Source organism: Canis lupus, chromosome 19 (assembly GCF_048164855.1).
Source record: "Canis lupus baileyi chromosome 19, mCanLup2.hap1, whole genome shotgun sequence".
NCBI lineage: Eukaryota > Metazoa > Chordata > Mammalia > Carnivora > Canidae > Canis > Canis lupus.
The window spans coordinates 47,777,674-47,796,201 of NC_132856.1; the positions used below are offsets into that span (position 1 = coordinate 47,777,674).

Consider the following 18,528-nt stretch of genomic DNA (forward strand, 5'->3'; position numbering starts at 1 on the left):
GCTCTTCTCACTAACCTGGCCTCCTCCCTCACGGAGAGGCCATGTGGCCAGCATGCTGTAGTGGCTGTTGCCACCTGGAATGCCATATGATCATACTCAGGGGCCTTCCTGGCATGTGGAGGGAGCTGCAGCCCTAGCATGGCAGAGTGGGGACAAGGTGAAGTGGGTACCCTGCTCGGGGGGCCCTGCAGCCCTCTTGATGGAGCCTTGATCCTGTGGAGATCTCAAATGGACAGACGAGACTGCCTGGAGAAAATGGTTTTTTTCCACAGACCAAACACAGCTTCAAACCTGCACTCAGAGAAACCAAGGTGAAGGGACAGCTCTTCCATAGTCTTTAGAACGCTGTCAGGCCTCTGTGCTTGGAGGTCACTCCGATATGTGAGGCCACTAGGATCTAAGAAGGTTCAGGATCTGATCAGGTTCAGTCCATGTTTCTGGATGTTGGAGCCAGGGCCTGGGTTTATGTTCTGACTCTGCCACCATCTCCTTGGGGGACTGTAGGCAAGTGTCTCAACCTCACCAAGCCTTGGTTTCCTTGACGGAACGTGGGACCAGCTCTGGCCTAGCAGGTGACCGTTGGGGTAAAGTGCCTTTCACAGTGATTACCTGTGATGTGATGTGTGTGACATGTATCCTCATCCTGTCCCTACGGTACCGGGACCAGGACACAGGTCCTTCATCCATAAAAGCCCCTTTCCCAGGGGCAGACAGGCTAGGGCTGAGGCAGCCATATGCACACAGGGTGTTACCAGGGGACTCTTTTTCCCCACGAGATTGCAGTTTGGCAGAAATCTTTGCAGTTGAAAAAGTCAGAGCAGGGGTACTTGAACTTCAAAGAGGGCTCCAGGGTCCTTCCTCTCTGGCGAAGCTCAGCCATAGTCACTTGTCCAGGACCAAATGCACATTTGGGTCTGAGTCACGAGTGGCTTTGTTTTTTAGGTACCACCTCTTGTATTCTGTAGCCTGCAGTTTTCACATTCTATGCAAGCTGTTTTTGTTTTTAAAAACTTGACCAAGCTTTACATGACAAGCGATAAAGTCACGTAAGTGTCAGCCTGTTCAGTCATAGTGGGGCCCCCCACCCGACCTGGGGGCCTCACGGAGGTTCCCTGTGGAAGGAGTCCTGGCATCCTGCATGTGTGACTAGAGCAGCCCACTGCTGGCCGTCTGCTTTCAGTGCTAAACATGGAGTTCTTGGCTTGACCCAAGCTAGAAGGCATACCCTCGGGCCATCGAGAACCACCCATGGGGGGCACACCCGAAGCTCTAGTGTCCGCACTGAGTTCTATGCGCTCGGAGCTCTTTTCTAGAAAGGTCTATCAAGGTATTGGGTAACTAGCAGGTGCCTGTTTGGGGGAGAGAGAATTGGTTTCTTCCAGGCAGATGCAAAACAGGCCCCACTCACAGCCTCCGAAACCTGTCAGTTAAAGCGGGCACTGGCACACCTCCCCCAGGTAAACAGTGGTGTATTTTCTGCAACGGATCAGAGACCGAGATCAGTCAGAACTCACCGCTGAAGAGTTTCTAGGTAAAAGTTGTTGATTTGCAAAGGGAGAAACAGATTTTTTTTTAAGGGCAGGAAATGGCTGTGTGGGTGTCAGTGATTGGGCCTCCGCACCCCAGCGACAGATAGCGGGATCCTGCGCCCGGCCCCACCCTTGCCACTTCCTGCAAGTGCAGCCCTGCGTTCGGTCCCTGCAGCGCCCGGGTGACACCAGCTCGCGGGCCCTCACCGCTAACCATCCAGTCACCTTTAACCTCTCCGCAATTTATTACCCTTTTATTACTGCTAATGACCTTTTCACCTCCAGAATAAAGCTGTGCACATGCCTGGGGTGTCTTTTTGCCCCTCTGCTCCCTCCCCTCAATTCTTCCAACGAACACAGGAAAGCAAGATAGCATTTAATCTGTGTCCTGTTTGAGTCAAATGATTTTCAAAAAAAAAAAAAAAAAAAGAAGTGCTGTCTACCCTAGAACGTGAGTCCCCTCCCACACCTGTGTGTGCAGATGCCACACAGGGCAATTGTGGCTTCTTGCTTCATGCGGTTTTCTGGCCACCGCCCACCTGCAGGCCACCCCACTTGCCCATGGGTCACCCTGCCCGTCCTGGGGGAGCTGCCCCATGGGACTTGGGCTAGGAGGGAAGCCCGCATTCCTCTGCAGTGCCAACCCATGTTCGCACTCGGCCCTCGGTGTGTGCCGCAGGGCCAGGCTTGGGGGGAGCCCAGGGTGGCCATCCTTCGCCCATACGGGTCCGACCTCTTGTTTGCTCAAGATCCAGTTTTAAAATGGCTTCTCCACTTGAGCCGTGCGGTTAGCACCTCAGCCTTGAACTTAACTACTTTAATTCCGTTCCCACGATGCTTTCAAAGAGATAATTCGGTGGGTACTTGTAAAGTTCTAGAATGGGACGAGAGTGGTTCACTGCCATCACAAGAAGCCTGGAAAATCCCAGCACTTGCGGACCAGCCGGTGTCAGGGTGCACCAGCGGAGTGGAGCCCTCCTTGCCCGCACACCACCTCTGCCAGCTGGGGTGGGGGGGGGTCTGTGTCAGGCCTGGGGGTGACGCCCTGGTAGCGCGAGCTCGCCGCCAGCCCCGCTTCCAGCAGAGAGAGAAACACCCTCTTCCTCCCAGCCTCTTCCTGGTGAGATGCCTGGAGACGGACTATTCTTTGGGGAACATTTCTGCTCTGCAAGGTCGGCTTCGTTTGAAAATAGAAACATTTGCCTATTTTAGCACACGCCCACCCTCCTGCACCCAGGAGGGAAGATTGAGTAGGAGTTCAGTGACACAGTTGTCACCCCTTGTTCAGTGGTTTAGGGTCTTGGAGCAGAGGAATCAGAGGCTTAGCCAGCCAGGCTCCCGGGGTGCTGTGGGGCCTCAAGGTGGGGGACAGACTCAGAGCTCCGGGGCCTCCCCCATCCTGCATCTCTGTGTGAACAGATAGGAGCCACCGCCCTACCGCCGCCCCTGGCCCCTCCCTAGCCACCTTGAGGGCCTCTTGTACCTGCCACCAGATCCCCCCTAACCCCTCAGTTCCATCTGTAGCAATGTGAGGGAGCCGAGGAAGATGTGCCCAGTGTGGCCCCTCATCCCTTTCTCAGATTCAGGAGACCCAGTCAGCCTCTCTTTGCCGGCCATTGTCAGCTGAAAAACAGCACATGCCCATGCATGGGATTGATGTGTGGGATGCAGGGGAATCTGTACAGAGCAAGAGTAGGGGGGCCCCCGATCTGCTAAAGGCTCTCCTGACTGCTTCCAAGCCACCCCGACAATGAGAGGGAGCTCCTGATTGGCTCTGCAGATCCAATGCATGCACACCTTTTAATTGTCTTTCAGACCCGCTGCGTGAGACTGGTGATTTTGTGAACTGTGGATTCGATACCTTTGTGCCTGTGCAGAGGTAGCGCTTTGACAGCTTTGGAGCTCCTCTGCAGGGGGTAGCAAAGGCTGGGCCGCCTTGGTCCTGTGGCACAGACCCAGGGCTCCCCCCCGCCCCCCCGTCTGGCTGCTGTGTGGCTACGAGTGTCTCCCTGTCCTCCAGGGCGCCCTGAGCCCCCGGGATGGAGACGGGGTTGGCACGCAGGGCTGCTCTGGCAGAATGTGTCGAAGGCAAAAAAAAAAAAAAAAAAAAATCAAAGAACAAATGTGATTTTTTGAAAAAGCAGAACTGTGAGACCTGCAGTCGGTATTGTTTTTGTTGTAAAGACAAATTTGGGATTTGTAAATGCATTTGTAAATCATGCATTTGTAAACTCTCTTCCCTGTTTTTGCTCAGAACTAAAGGAAGCTTTTGTTGAAACTTCTCGTAAACTGTGTCCCACTCCCAGTGATACTTGTCTTTTGAGGACCCCAAAAGCATGGCCACTTTTCTTCCTCCCTCTTTTCTCTGCTCTCTTGTCGTGGTGGGCTGACCCTGCATCCATGGGGCTCGGCACCAAGTTTGCTTCCATGACCTTTGACCACCTCCAACACCACATAGGCTGAAAAACATATTGGTCGTGGAGATGCCTGGTGGGTAATAGTAAATATTTGTTCAGCTTTTCTCAACAATTCGGTACCAAACCTCATCCTGTTCCCTTCAATGCATTAAGCAGATTTTCTTAAAATTCAGTAAATATTTTTAGTGGAAAATCTCAACGCTGTGATGGTGGGGACCTCAGATTTTATCTGCCAGGGCTGTGCTACTTGGCACGGCTTTGATCTGCCGGGTTTGCCTTCCCTCGCATGTGCATCAGCGAGAGCGAGCAGGGCTGGTGTCTGCAGGACTCCTCACTTACAAGCTGTTAACATGGTCCCAGGTGTCCTATTTTGAGAAGTTAGCTTCCCTCACTCATCTGTGTCCCACCGTAGGCAGGAGCCAGAGGGAAACACAGATATATGTTGGCAAAAAAAAAGGTCTCTTTCCATAAAAGATGCCCCAGTGATTATGAATTTGAAAGGTAGTGCTCTGGACAGCCTGCTTTCTTTCTCCCCATGTCCCCCCGCCCCCTAGTTAAGCTTTCCTGCCGAGGGCTGGGGGCAGTGGGGACAGCGGGTGGGAAGGGAGAAGCTAAGGAAACAGGGTGTGTCCCCTCCGCAGCCGCGGTTCTCCCGTGCAGTGTGACAGTCAGAAGCCTGGCAGTTGTGTGAGGGTCCATGCTGTGGAGGATGAGTGGCAGTTGCGTGGGTGTCCCCTGTCGTGGAGGGCCAGTGACAGCTGCGTAGGTGTCCCATGTCGGGATAAATGGCAGTTGTGCAAACGTCCTGTGTTGTGTAGGGTAATAGCTAAGGTGGGGCAGCTGTCCTGACCACAAGCCCTTTGTTTTTTATTTTTTTGTTGTGTTTTGTTGTTTTCGTATTTATCTCTCATCTACAGAAATGTAGTTGCATTTTCCAACTATGGCCCTGAATTTTATAAATAGAACCCAGCAAGTGTCCAGTTGGGATGAAAACAAACTCACGGTTAGATGTGTATTTTCGATATCTTTACCCATCAGATTTATTGAGACCCTAAGTCACCCAAAACCTCTTTGTCTCCTAATAAGTTAAAGACTTTCGAACAAGGGAATCTACCTTCTTTCAGAGTTTTGAGTTTTGCAGTTTTTCAAATGTGCATTCCATCATTTTTTTCCCAACGGGCGGACCAGGCTCTTGGGGACCATTCCCGGACAGCGGTTTCCTGAAAAGCGTGTTGGGAAAGGCGCAGCGAGAGGGAGCTCTGCTGCCAGACACTCACTCGGGAGCACCTGCTCAGGAGCACCTGCCTGGGGCCCGGCTGCTCCCTCGACCCAGGGTGCCTGCAGTATGGGGGCTTGGGGACACGCATGGCCTTGAAAAGTTAAATAGGAGAATTAAAGAAATTTTTTGCCAGGGTGGAGTCGGCCACCGAGTTTTTTTTTTTTTTTTTTTTTTAACAGCACACGCTGTGGTAAACCATCGGGTTCATATTGTTTTTGCTAAAGGCAGTCCTGTGTGCGGTTTCGGTGCACCGCTTGGGTAACTGTTGAAACTGCTGCGGTTTGAAATAAGCCCTATTTTGCCTTTTCTTCAATCTTGCATTCTTCTCCCCTATTAATGAGGAAGACTATGAATATTGGGGAGTCACTCTGGGGGGCAGGCAGCAGTTTCCAGCCCCTAGGGGGTCATCACTCTGTTGGTCCTCACTCCCCACCTTCCCACTGCTGAGGGGTCAGGTGGCACCCCGGCCCCGCGTGGACATCTAGGAATGGTGGTGCCACGCCTACCACATGGCTTGTGCGTCGGGAATCACCCCCAGGAGCTCTTGCAGCAATTTTTAAAAACTGATTATCGCTGCCTCCTCTGAAATGTGCCACAGTCCACATCTTTCCTATTCATGGTACCTGGAGCCGCAGAAAGCCTTAAAATGACAGTGAGTTCGCTCAGGGGCACAGAGGCAGCTGAAAATGACTTTGTCACGTTTAAGATAACCTATACCCAGAAAATCGGAAAAACGAGTAAGGCGTTAGCAGAAGTGGTTACGTAAAAGCAGGAACTACACCCAGAATGTTTTAAAAGTGCAGCTGCTAAAAATAAATGGGGGTGCAGAGTAGGAAGTTTGGACTGAGGGCAGTCAGGGTGTGCGTTTCTTGGCAGACAGCCTCTGGTCACTAGCACAATGTCAAGCCAAGCCAGGGATGCCATCGATTTTGCACGTGTCACGTCCAGTAATTCAGCCTCTGTGCCAAAGCACAAAAACAGACAACCGAGAAAAAAAACGTTCTGTTTCTTTTTTTCCCCTCTGAAATCAAGAGCAGTTGATGTGCCCTGGTTTCATATTAACACAGTCATGATTTCTAAATAACAACGGTTTCAGCAACGGAGCAAGACCAGGCCCCAGCAGTTTTGATGTGAACGGAGCTTTTCATCTCCCCGATCACCTCTTGGCTTGTCAGAAACCTCAGCTTGAAATCCTAGCAGGCTAGAATCTGAACCCCCCCCCACAAAGCAATTTAAAAACCACAACAAACCCAAACCAGGGTGGGGAGATGTTCCCAATTTAAAAGAAGGAAAGAGCACAGAAGTGGGTGATACCTTTGAACATTTGGACTGTTGTGCTCACCCTTGGGGTTGGGCTGGGGTCAGCTGGCCCCTTTATCCCTGCTCAGATATCTGCCCTTTGGACCAGACCCTACAAGAAATGCTCCAGGAAGTCAGGCAGTTGTCTACCTGGACTTACTGTAGAACCAGGAGCTGTGCCACGCCCTGAGATTTTTCAGCCCGTCCCCAGAAACTCTACTTTTTCCTGTATCAGAAGTTTTCTGTTTGGTCTGTTGTCATTTTAGTTTTTTATTAAAAAAAAAAAAAAAATCAACCCAAGAGTACATCAGTGAATAATATTGCTCTTTCTTGCAAAGGAAGGAAGCCAAATGCCTTATTCTTTCCTAGCTCACCAGAGGGGTTCCCTGAAAGGGCCTCAGGTCCCATGGGACAGTCCTGTGGCTCTTGTATGGCAGCACCTGGCCCAGAAGGAACCCCCCCACCCCCACTGAGGACAGGGATTGGCATTTACTTGTATCAGTGGTTGCTGAGCCCCACCTATGAGGAACTGACCCTCACATGTGGAGGTCAGACCAGGAAAGTCCAGTGTCATGGGAAGCAGACAAGGCATGGGGAGCCCTGCAGGGGAGGAATGAGCCCTGGGGGATGTCTGCCAGGGTAAGGGCGAGGCTGCATGCCAAGGCAGGGAGAGACCGGCTGGGCTGGATGGTACAGGTGGTCAGGCAGTGGAAGTAGCTACAGGAAGGAGGCTGGGGGTGGCCAGGCCATGAGGACCATGCATGCTTAGGTCGGCATCCCTTCCTCATGCAACCTGATCCTATGTCCCCAGCCCTCAGGACACCGTCCCCCTATGGCACCCCTGCCTATGGCCTTGAGAGTCCTTGCACATACCAGCTAAGTGTGCAGATGAAGGACAGTGTTCTGGGCCCTGAAAAGGCTGCGAGTGCCCCAGGAGGCCCCGGAGTGCCCTTCACTCAGGAATAAGTGTATCTACCTGCGATCAAGCCTTGGGTAGTGCCGCCACGGGTGTGGAAGGTGAGCTGGAGTCGGCCTCCTGGCAAACGCCACAGGGGACCTCTCCTGAGGCTGTGCATCTTCTCTTGGGGTGGCACCTGGTATGTGGCACTACTCCACAGTGGGGAAAGAGGGTACTGAGAGGTGTTTGAGGAGACGGGATGGGCAGGTGCCTGTGAAGCAGACCATGGGGAAGGTGACGTTTTCTGGAGGCTGCAGGTGCCACCATGCTGCACACAGAGCTTCTGAGTGACTCTGTCAGAGCTGCAATCCAGGGTCCTCTGTTTCCTTTGGGGCCCTCCCTGGGGCCAACAGTATCCTTCAGTGTCCCAGAAGGGCCTGATCACCTGGCAGTAGCATGTGTTGTGCTCATCGCCTGGCAGGTGCCTGAGCTTAGCGCCTGCTCCATATCACCAGTATGCGCGGGGTTCCTGCGAAAGACCAGGGAGTCACTATTTGTGCCCTTGCAGGCCTTACATTATCCGAGCTGCTCAGCTCTGCTGTTGTGGCATGAAAGCCACCATAGAGTGCACACAAATGAGTTGGCCCAGCTTACTGGCGTTGGCATGCCTGTAAAACTTGAGTTACAACAGTGGGCAGCCGTGTCGTGGGTCGACCCCTCCTCTGGGTGACCACTCTGGCAGCCCCACAGGGTGGCCTTCCCCTGACCCTGTGTGAGTGAGCTCGAGCTGCCAGAGCAGGGCCACGGGCTGTGCAGCTTAAACAACAGAAGTGTGTCCTTATCTCGTGGCTCTGGAGGCTGGAGGGCCAAGATCAGGGCGTTAGCAGGGCTGCTCTCCTTAGCTGGTAGCTGGCCATCTTCCCTCTGTGTCTTCACATCCTCCTCTTTCTGTGCATGTCTGTGTCCTAGTCTCCTCTTCAAATGGAATCACCAGTCTTAGTGGACTGGCACCCACCCATAGGACCTCACTTTGACTCAACTACCGTATCAAAGACCCCATCTCCAAACAGTCTCATTCTGAAGTACTAGGAGTAAAGACAACGTTAGGAATTTGTGCAGTTCAAAGATGCAGTTCAACCCATCACAACCCCTGAGTCTGGGAACAAGGTGGGGGTGGGTGCTGCTGTGCTGTTCCCCGTCTTCTAGGGGTAAATGTGGCCTGCCCCAGGACTAGGCTGGAAGAGATGAACAGGGGGACAGGAGTGCACAGGGGCTTCCTCAAGAGGGCAGTAGTTGGGAGTGCTTCCTGGGCAGAGGGACCAGCCAGATAAAAGCCCTGAGTTGGGGGAGTTCCCAGGAAAGGAGGTGCCACTCAGGCCCTGGAGGGCTGGTGGAAGATGAGTTTGGGAAGAGTTTGGCATGGGTTGTGGAGCTTTTGGAAATCACCACGAGATGGCGGAAACATGGGCCCAAGGCAGGGTGTGGAGGGGGGCAGGGGGCAGAGGAACTTGCACTGTGGACAGCAGGGCCCCAGCCTCACAGAGCTTACATTCTGTTGAGAGTAGAAATACACATGTGACATAAGGACAGAATGTCACTATGGCTGCAGAGCAGTAGACAGGGAAGCATCTCAGCCAGAAGGGGAGAGGGGCAGCCTCCTAGTGTTTGGTATCCACAAGGGGAAGGGCCTCCCAAGCCTGGGAGCAACAGATGCAAAGGCCTGAGCTAGGCAGAGCAAGAGGTGGCCGTGGTGGTAGGGCAAGGGGCAGGTGGATGAGGCTGCTGGGTGGTATTTCTAGGGCAACCTCAAGCCTTTGGGAGATCCAGGCAGCGTGAGGATCAGCTCTATGTTAGAAGACCACTTTGCTGGGTGGGGATGGCCTTCCAGGCAGGAAGCCGAGAAGAGGAGCAGCCATTGGGCAGCCTAACTGACCTATTGGCTCATCCCTCAGGCCAGGGAGTAGGCTGGCTGTGCATAGTGGCCATGGGGGAGGCAGGTCTTCAGGGCCAGTGGGACAAGCCAGGGAAGCTGTGGCAGGCACCCAGAGCACCCTGCTCTCTGTAGCCCGGGGGGCACTGGGATCCAGAATGGGGAGGAGGTGGGAGAGTGAATGTCAGGGAGGAGCATTTGGTGCTGGAGAGAGCTTGAAGATCTGGGCTCTGTCATGGATAGAGGAGGAGATACCACTGGTAAAGACTCGACTGGTACAGAAAGTGGGGGCGGCACCCCCAGGCCTTCGCTTTGACAAGTCATTTGCTGTGGGAGAGAGAAATCCTAATTCTTGTTGCATGGTGTCAGTGTGGCCCACCTAGGGGCTTTGGCAAAGGCTTTCCGTCAGGGACCCTTCTAGCTCACAGGGCCCACCCACCATGGGGCCCCATGTATGCCTATGATTCAGCTGGAGGCCACAGGGAGAGACAGTCCTATGCTTCAGCCTCCCCCTCTCCCTTTCCTTCTCCCCCTGCCTTGGTCCACGCGAGTCCTACTGGTACTGCCTGGGGCCAGCAGGGTGACCGAAAAGGTACAAGGTGCCAGAGCAGCCTCAGAGTGGGGCACAGGTCATGCTGCTCAGAGGAGCGCTGTGCATCAGACCCCTGCCTCTTCCTTCCCGCTTCACACATAGGAAACAGGCCATCTAGGGCCGAGGTGCTTGTCCTGGTTGAGGTCTTGGAGTTGAAAGAAGCAGAGGCAGGCTGTGGCTCCAGAGCTTCTAGGAAGACACCTTGGAGCCTTTGGAAATGTGGCATCAGAGAGAATGGTTTTAAGAGCTGGGCATGGAGATTGAGAGCCAGGTGGTCTCTCTAGCTGGCAGGTCATGTGGCAGAGGCTGGCTGGGTGAGGAAGGCAGGTGTCCCAGGATCAGGTACCCCTTGGGGCTGGGGGGATTTTCTGGATGTGCACCTAGACGTCCAAGGTCATATGTGGAATGCGGCCCGTGGCTTTTGGGTTCTTTGTGCACATAGTTTTGAAATTGTAAGAGTAACCATAAGCAGCTGGACTGACAAATTGGAGTCTCTAAGCTGGGGCTTGGACTACATCCAATATCTCACTCTTGGTGCCCCAACCACCCTGGCCAGCCACTGGACAAATGAGTGGCTTCGGGCAGGAACCTGGCCTATGAAACTGGCAGATACTGGAAGCTCATCAAGTGTTGGCTAGGCAGGCCTGGAGAGGCCCCTGGTTCCCAGTGGAATGTTCCGGCACATTGGCAGGACTTGTTAGGAGAAGCTACCTACCCTCAGGCCACTGCCCCAAGCATGGTCTCATGACCTTGGTTCCCTCTAATTCTGAGCCCGTCTATCCCACACATGTCCGGCCATCATCTGCGTTGCTAGGACCCAGGCATTCTAGTGCCACCTCTCAGCAAGAGCCCAGAAAGGCCCAAACCCTGCCTCCTGGAGCCACCTGCACCAAAAGGCAGAAGCGGGAGCTAAACACAGATCATAACCCTCAGGACAGCTGAGGCGGTTGTCTGGTGAGCTGCCTCTAGACCCTCACAACCAATGCTAACTCTTTCCCATATTGTGAAACTAATCACTCCTGTTAATTGCAAATACCTCTCCACCTACCCGCCCCCCCCCCATTCCACCCACCCCGTTTTTTTTTGTTTTTTTTTTTTTTTTTATTGTTAGAAGCTTGCAGTGTGTTTTTCTGCTCAGCCATGACTTTTTTTTTTTTTTAACTCATTGTGATAGTAAATGTGTTGCCTCACTAAAATGAGTCCCTTTGAAACATGCCTGCGTGTAAACTCGGTAAAGACAGTAAATTTTAGCTGAGCGGGGTGGGGAAGAGAGGGAAGGGGGCTGTCTGAAGTGGTTTTCTTGTATCGCCCACAACTCCGTTAAGCCTCCGAGATAAGGTGAGAGTGAAGCGAGATCCATCCAGGATGCCCCTGGGATCTGCCCCCCAGCGAGCCACATCCTGGCCCTTTCCAAAGAGGGAGAGGGCATCCCTGCCAGCTCTCGCTGCCCTCCTCCTCAGTCAGGACTCTGTTCTGTCCGTGGTCAGTAACTTGTTTTTCTTTTTTTTTCTTTTTTCTTTCTTTCTTTCTTTTTTTTTTTTTTTTTCTCCTAAACTTTCCAGGTAAAAGTACACCTGTAAGCCAGCTTGGTTCTGCAGACTTTCCCGAGCCCCCCGATCCATTCCAGCCACTCGGGGCTGACAGCAGTGACCCGTTCCAAAATAAAAAGGGGTTTGGGGACCCGTTTAGTGGAAAAGATCCATTTGCTCCCTCCTCTTCAGCTAAACCTTCTAAAGCCTCTTCCTTGGGCTTTGCAGACTTCACCTCTGTAAGTTGAGTTCCCTCCGCGCCACCCCCTCCACCCTCGGCTTTGCAGCTTCTTTGGGGTTCTTTTTTTGTCTCTTTGAAACAGCAAGCCTGGTTTATGTCTCCCGGTACCTCCATGCTCTCATTTGTGTTATTTATTCTGTACTGCTACTTTGTGTAAGAAAAACAGTTTCTCAATAAAAAAAAAAAAAAGAAAAGAAAAGAAAGAAACGAAAAGAAAAGAGCTACAGTTTGGATACTCTGTGATAAGGGCATGTTCTCTTCCAGCAGGGTGGCTAGATGTACCTGTTTCCGCCCTCCCTGGTAGACTGTATCATTTCTGCGGCCCGGAGGCCGTTGTGTTGATGGATTTTTGGAAGCTGAGGGGTCAGATGCTTCTGAAGTACACACACAAGATTGCAGAAGTCCCATTAGGGTCTCACTGTCCTCAAAAGGGTCTTTGGGCGAGAGCTGTGATGGTCCCACTCCAGGGCATTTTGAGCAGCAAGTGAGAATCGAAGGACCCTGGCAGGGCATGCAGAGGAAGAGCAATTTGATTTTTTAGAATGTATTTCAGTTCCCAGCTATGATGGAAAGAAATCCAGCCTGGAACAACTGCTCTGAAGCCCTTTTCCCTCTGCCAAACCAAAACCCTAACCCTCATGGAGCCATTTAGCAAAGCAAAGTGCCTTTTCAGAAGCTAATCCTGGGACTTGGAAAGCCTGGCTGTTGTTTCTCGGTGTGCAAAACATTCTGGATTGTGAAACGCTGTCACTGGGGGGTGTTTTTGGTACACCTTCCTCGGTACCAAGAACCTTATTCTCAGAGAGCTTCAGATGTCATCTTCCCAGAATTGGGTTCACCATCCGTTGTGCACTGTTTTTACATCCTAATTTGCAAAGTCCTTTGTTTCCTGGTTCGGTTCGGGGTGAGATATATTGTTTAATAGACGCTCCAGCTCCTAGAATCTCTCTTAAAACCAGATCTGCCCTGGCGGGGCCCAGTGAGTGCCTGATGCACTTCAGATCCACCTCGTGTGCACAGCTATCCTGTGTCTTACTGCAGTTGCCCAAGACACCACACATTCCTGGCTCTTGGCGACCTGTAAATATTTTACGACTGCAGTTAGCTCAATTTTGTTGACAGCCAGTGCACACCGTGGATGTATCCAAATGGCGACGTTATTAATAAAAGCCAAAAACAAAACCCGCTTTATCTACAGTTTCTTAAATAGTACTGCATTTGTGTTTTGGTGGAAAAAAAATTAAATGCCGATGAGAGAAAGAGAGCTATTCACGCATGATTCAGGTACTCTGTTTTGGGTAGGGACGAGGGGTAAGTAGATGTGATTGGTAATTTGGAGAAATAACTATTCTCTTTCTGAAATGCAGGATTCTGTTTGTGTTTCCCCCCTAACCCTCACCCTGATGGCTGGTTGGGGGAGAATATTTAAAAAAAAAAAGAAAAAGAAAAAAAATCCCAGGTTTTAAGCTATCATTTGGCCCACTATTTCTGGTCATTCCAGAAACATTCTCAATATTGAATCCTTGTTTCCTAGTGGTGGGTCAGATTCTGCCTTGTTGGTACCCCTGCTGTTCTTTGTTTAAAATCACCTTTCCTGCTTCATATGCCCCAGTTTTCCCAGAGGAAATACCCAACAATGAGATTTTACCCCTCTGATAGGATGGAGTGTGGGATAGGCAGGACACCTAACTGGTTTGATTTTGTCCCCTTCAGTCATACCATAGTTCAAAAATGGTCAACCTGTCCCACTTCAGGGCACTTGGGATGTCTTTGCATTTTTGTGACATCCGGGGATGCAGTGCATTGGCCAGTGGGCTCTGGTTTGCTAGACCTTGGAGGTTTGTGCTAACTCAGAAAAGGCCAGAGTTGGTCCCTCCGGGTTGTAGGTTTCCTCAAGTAAATGCTGAGAGGTCTCTTGCTGCCCAGTAGACTGGCACCATGACTCTTTCAGTGTGAATGTTCTAAGAGAGCCCCCAAGACATGTTGTTACCCATGCATAAGCAACGTGGTCCACGTTGGAGTCCAGGGAAGCTGATGTCACACGCGTGTGCAGTCCCCCCGTTGGCGCCCTGGTCCTGCCATTCTGGAAGCCTCTAATTTATGAGCCCTGAGTTTCCATCAATGGGTTACTTGTGCTTGTAGCTAGTCACAGGAAACGTCTCCAAGATTTCTTAAAAAACAAGACTTTCTGTCTCAGGCAAATGTGTTTATTAGGAAGTAGCTTTTATAGGTTAGCAAAACGACTTTTTTCCGGAAGTTTGTGTTAAGAGCAGAGCAAATCTCAGATGGGATGTGCTGTGCTGTGCACCGTTGGACAAGTTGGATGCGATTCTCACAGCATAAGTGAGCCAACGGGAGGTGCTGTCGGATGCCTCAGGCCCCAGTGAGGAATGGCCCCGGGTGCCTTCGTGTGCAGTCTTCTGAATCCTGGATTTCTGCTGAGAGGCTGCTAAAGGAAAACCGTGTAGCATCCTCCCCGAACACGGGAGATGCTGTGGCAGGGCGGCATTCTGTGCCCCGCTGTCTCAGCTCCAGGAAGGCGCCGGGGTGAAGCAGGAGTCACCTGCCGTTCACGGAGTGGCAGCTGTACCCACAGGCGCCCCAGGTTCCGGCCATCACGATGCATGAAGGTTGGAGAATCCGAGTGGCCTAGTCAAGGGGTCTCCACTGGGGCCGAGAGAGGCCTTTGTGCTGATTGGAGGCCCAGAGGGAGCTACAAGCAACCCTCTCCCTCCAGGTCGTCTCACGGACACCACGGTCCAGCCTGCTTCTCCAGCACGCACAAACAGCGCATGCTCGGTGCAAGTCTCCAGACAGGATCCAGAAGCCGGCCCCAATCCAGTCTGCTCTGAAGGCATCTGGAATGTTCCTGTCAGCACATTTCATTTGAAAATGGGGACCCCTTGAGCAGGAGGCTCTGCAGTGACATCCTGAGACTCTGGGGCTGGGCAGGAATCATAGTGTGGCCACATGATCTCCACTGATACTTGACCCCTCCTGGCCTGGCATCCAGGCTGTGGCTGGATCACCCTGGGCATTACTTGTCAGCCCCCACCCTCCCCAACTGGGCTGACAAGGGCGAGGTCCCTGTCAGCCATGCTGTCCTCTCCTGCCGCTGTCAGCATACCAGGGAGCTGTTTCTGCCAGTATTTGGTTTTTTTTCCCTTGTTTTTCTCCTGATGAGCTGTTGGAAAAACCCCAGGGAGTGTGAGGGTGGAGGCTTGCTGTGATGGGCGGTGGCAACAGGAGGGGTGAGGGCTGCATTCCATGGAGTCCTACCTGGAGACCCATCAGCCCCAGAATGCTTCCTGGCTAGTTTCTCTAAGAAACTGGAACTCAGGCTTTCTTCCTGGGGACAGCTCGTCACGCTGACCCCACACCTGTCCCCACCTGACCCCCAAGGCCACGTGGAGGAGGCCTCCTCTCCTGCCTCATCTCCTTCTCCCGGCCTCATGTGGTCCAGATCAGGCTCCCTTCACCGCACCCCTCCACCCACCTGCGCACAAACCCCTGGCAGTCTGGTCCCTCCCACCCTGTGCTCCGTTTTGGCAGCACCAGGCTTGGGTGCTCGACACCCCCCACCCACTCCTACACTCACAGAGGTGCCCTGTTGCCCCAGCCCTGCAGCTGTAGCTGACTGCCCCCCCCCCCCAGACCCAGAGAGAAATTCCAGCCTACTGAGGGCCCAGGTTCTGCAGCCACTGCCCCCATTTCCCCAGGCCTCCGCGTCCCCACCTGCCAGAGGAGCTCACCTCCCAGGTTGTCACTCAGGCTCTCAGTACATGCGTGAAGAAGTAGTCCAGAATTTGTCGTGCTTCCCTCCCCGATGCTCCCAGTGGGGTCTGTACAGGCCTCCGTGAAGCCTGTGTCGAATTGGGATTGTTTGTATGTCTGCTCCCAGGGGATGCCTTTCAGAGGACCGGCCTGCCTCTTTCTTTGGTGTCACCTGGGGCTCCACAGAGAGCTGGCCAAGCCGGTGCAGAGGAGAGAGATGCAAAGGGAGGCCGAGCCCGTGGACAGGCCGCAGCTTTGCTCTGGGGCGTGGGGCATGTGACTGGGGCTCGTGGGGGAACCAGAGACCCACACCAGGGGAAGAGCACATGAGGTCTAGCTTTGCTTTTTTTTTCCGTAGAGCTAAGATACCTTGAATGGTTTGAAACCACCCATCTTGGTGTCAAAATGGTTTCCTCCCTTGTTTAAAAAAAATATATATTTTTTTAACTGAACCTTTTGGAAAAAGGACCTCAAGAACTCCCGGATGGATCGGCAGCATTAATGCCAGGGCTTCCATAAATGTTGAAGTAGCTGGTGGCTCTTAGTGAGTCTGGTGCCCCCCGGGCCATGGCTGGGGTAAAGAGGCCACATTCAGGACCGTGTCATCCGTGCACGTTTAAACGCAAAGCCGTGCGCTGCCAGAGCTCTCCGGTCGCAGCGCCTCCCACCCGCTGGTGTCGTCGGCCTGCTGGAGGCTCGCTGTTCGAGCTCCTCGGTTCAGCTGACCTCTGCTCCACGGCCGCTCTCAGAGATGCCCCCACCGTGCCCGGAGAGGAGGCCAAGCGGAGCGGGGACCTGTCCCTCACCCTGTGAAGCCTCGGAGACTCTGACCCGGGGCTCACGGGAACTCCCCGTGTCCCCAGACCGATGCCTAGCATTGCCTGCTTTGGTTTCCCGCAGGGGGCCGGGTGGCTGGTTTCTCTGAGGTCCGAGGTGGTAGTTGGGGTCAGACTCAGCCCTGTTTCTCAGTGCATGCGACTGCGGGTCAGGACTGGGCCATGCGTGTCCCCTCCCGGCTCCCAACCAAGACCTGGGCTTCTGGCTTTGTCTGGTTTTCACGTGCACGCCAGGCAGCCCCACCCCGCCCAGTGCCCCCCAGCTCTGCATTTCCCTGCACCCTGACAGCACGCGAGGGGCGTCCTCGGGGCCCGGCCCCCACCCCTGAGCGGCAGGTTGCAGCGCCCAGGCCAAGTAACCCAACCTCCATTTTCCTTTGCAGTTTGGCAATGAGGAGCAGCAGCTGGCGTGGGCCAAGCGGGAGAGCGAGAAGGCGGAGCAGGAGAGGCTGGCGCGGCTGCGGCGACAGGAGCAGGAGGACCTGGAGCTGGCCATCGCGCTCAGCAAGGCCGACATGCCCGCCGCCTAGGCCCCGGTCAGCGGCCACGAGCGCCAGGCGGGACGGCCGCGGGGGCGGTTATGCAAAAGGAGAAAACTCAAGTCTATCTATACACACATACACACGCACACACACGCTCACAGTGGTCCCCGTTCGCGTTGTGACATGTCACAGCCACTGTTATGTCAAGGACTCGCTGGTCGGAGGGCCTCGGGCTCTGGGGGCTCGCCCAGCAGAGAGGCCCGGAGAGGTGCCTGCAGACGCTCCTCTCCGCGGTGTCCCTGTGGAGTGACAGCACCGGGTCTTCTTCCTCCACCTGGAGCACAGGACGAGTAGAGGAAGCGCGGTGACTCCTTGCCTTTCATCTGCTCGTACCAGCGCCCAGGCGCACCACCCCCATGCCTCCCCGACTTCCCTTCGGAGACAGACACCTGGGCGATGTATGCATTCGTTGTATAAAATTAAGTTTGAATGATTAATATAAAATATTTTAATACAAAACAATCTTTTTTTTTCCCCTTTCATTTAAATATTATTTTCCTTGCAGTAACCTTCACGTGTGGTGTCACAGAGGCAAACCAGCCCCACAGTGGGTGGAAAACCAGATGGAACATTCTTGCTTAAATCCTCAGTGTTTGAGCAGCTTCTAGGGCCACAGAGCCAATTTGGGAAGTTTGTAGGGGGCACCCCAGGATACAGAAGGTCTCTGAGATGGTTGGTAGTAACCTCACTGTCCCTAGAGCAGGTGGCCCTTGGTAAGGGCCCTGCAATTGGAAGAAAGATTCTTGCACAGTTCACTGAGGGCTGGTCTACATGGGGGGCGAGGCCACTAGGCAGTCCTCATACCACGAAACAAACCCATAGTCAGGGTTGGGAGGTGGGAGTTAGCCATTTGAACTCAGCTGAAATCCCCTAGAACATTCCTGAAGCTCGGACATCACTGGGGATGAGCTCAGGAGTTGCCAAGGACGTTGCAGATCTGCCCAGCTTTTCTTCTCCCTGTCCCCAGAGAGATGAGACACCCCAGGTCATCTTCTCTCAGACAAAGATGATCAATCTTTTGAATCTGAGCAGCCTGGGCACAGCCTTCATCCTGAAAAATGTGGCAGAGAGCCTCTGACCCCCAAGGCTGCGCAGGCTCGGAAGGGGAGGAGCCGGGGACGCCAGGACGGCAGGCCTACAGTGTTCCCCGCCAGGATTAGCCTCTTTGGGAAATCTCAGGGGACACGGCCCCAGCCCCTCCTGGTGGGGTGGATGCTGAGACCCTTCTCTGTTCTGTGTCTCTGGGCCAAGGTCCCTGCTGGCTTCCCTTCCCCAGCCAAGGTGGAGCTGCTCACCCCCGCCCCCTGCATGCTGCCTCTCTGCCGCCTGACTCCACGGGCTTTATCGGCTTTATCGCACCCGGGGAATCACAGGTATTTACCAACTCGTTTTTACATTTTAATAAACTTGACGTTTTAGACAGTTTTAGATTTGCAGAAAAATCACAAAGATAATACAAAGGGGTTCCCATAAACCCCGCATAACTTCCCCTGTGCTGAACACGTTAACATGGTATGTTTGTTAGAATTCATGAATCAATACTAAGAAATTACTATTAAGGTCACACTTTATTCCGTGTTTTTAAGTTTTTGTCCCAGGACCCCCACTGTGTAATGTCTAGTTGTCCTGTTTCCTAGGCAGGAGACCTGCTTGTCTTTGCGG

At 53.2% G+C, this 18,528-nt stretch overlaps 1 protein-coding gene across 12 annotated transcripts in view; it reads left to right on the forward strand.

Annotated features, from left to right (window-relative positions):
* The window catches only part of EPS15L1 (epidermal growth factor receptor pathway substrate 15 like 1), a 96,720-nt gene extending 79,392 nt beyond the window's left edge, over nt 1-17,328 (forward strand). For 7 of the 12 annotated variants that reach the window (XR_012012217.1, XM_072786881.1, XM_072786882.1 and 4 more), the window contains 2 exons: nt 11,507-11,712; nt 16,708-17,328. Coding sequence is in view for 11 of the 12 variants with exons in the window: in XM_072786881.1 (XP_072642982.1) it covers nt 11,507-11,712; nt 16,708-16,854 (353 nt within the window). In the remaining variant the exon portion in view is untranslated. Of the gene's footprint in view, nt 1-11,506; nt 11,933-16,707 lie in introns of those variants that run through there. The other 5 variants (XM_072786887.1, XM_072786889.1, XM_072786888.1 and 2 more) reach the window with 2 other exon arrangements.
* Nucleotides 17,329-18,528: the final 1,200 nt, after the last annotated feature.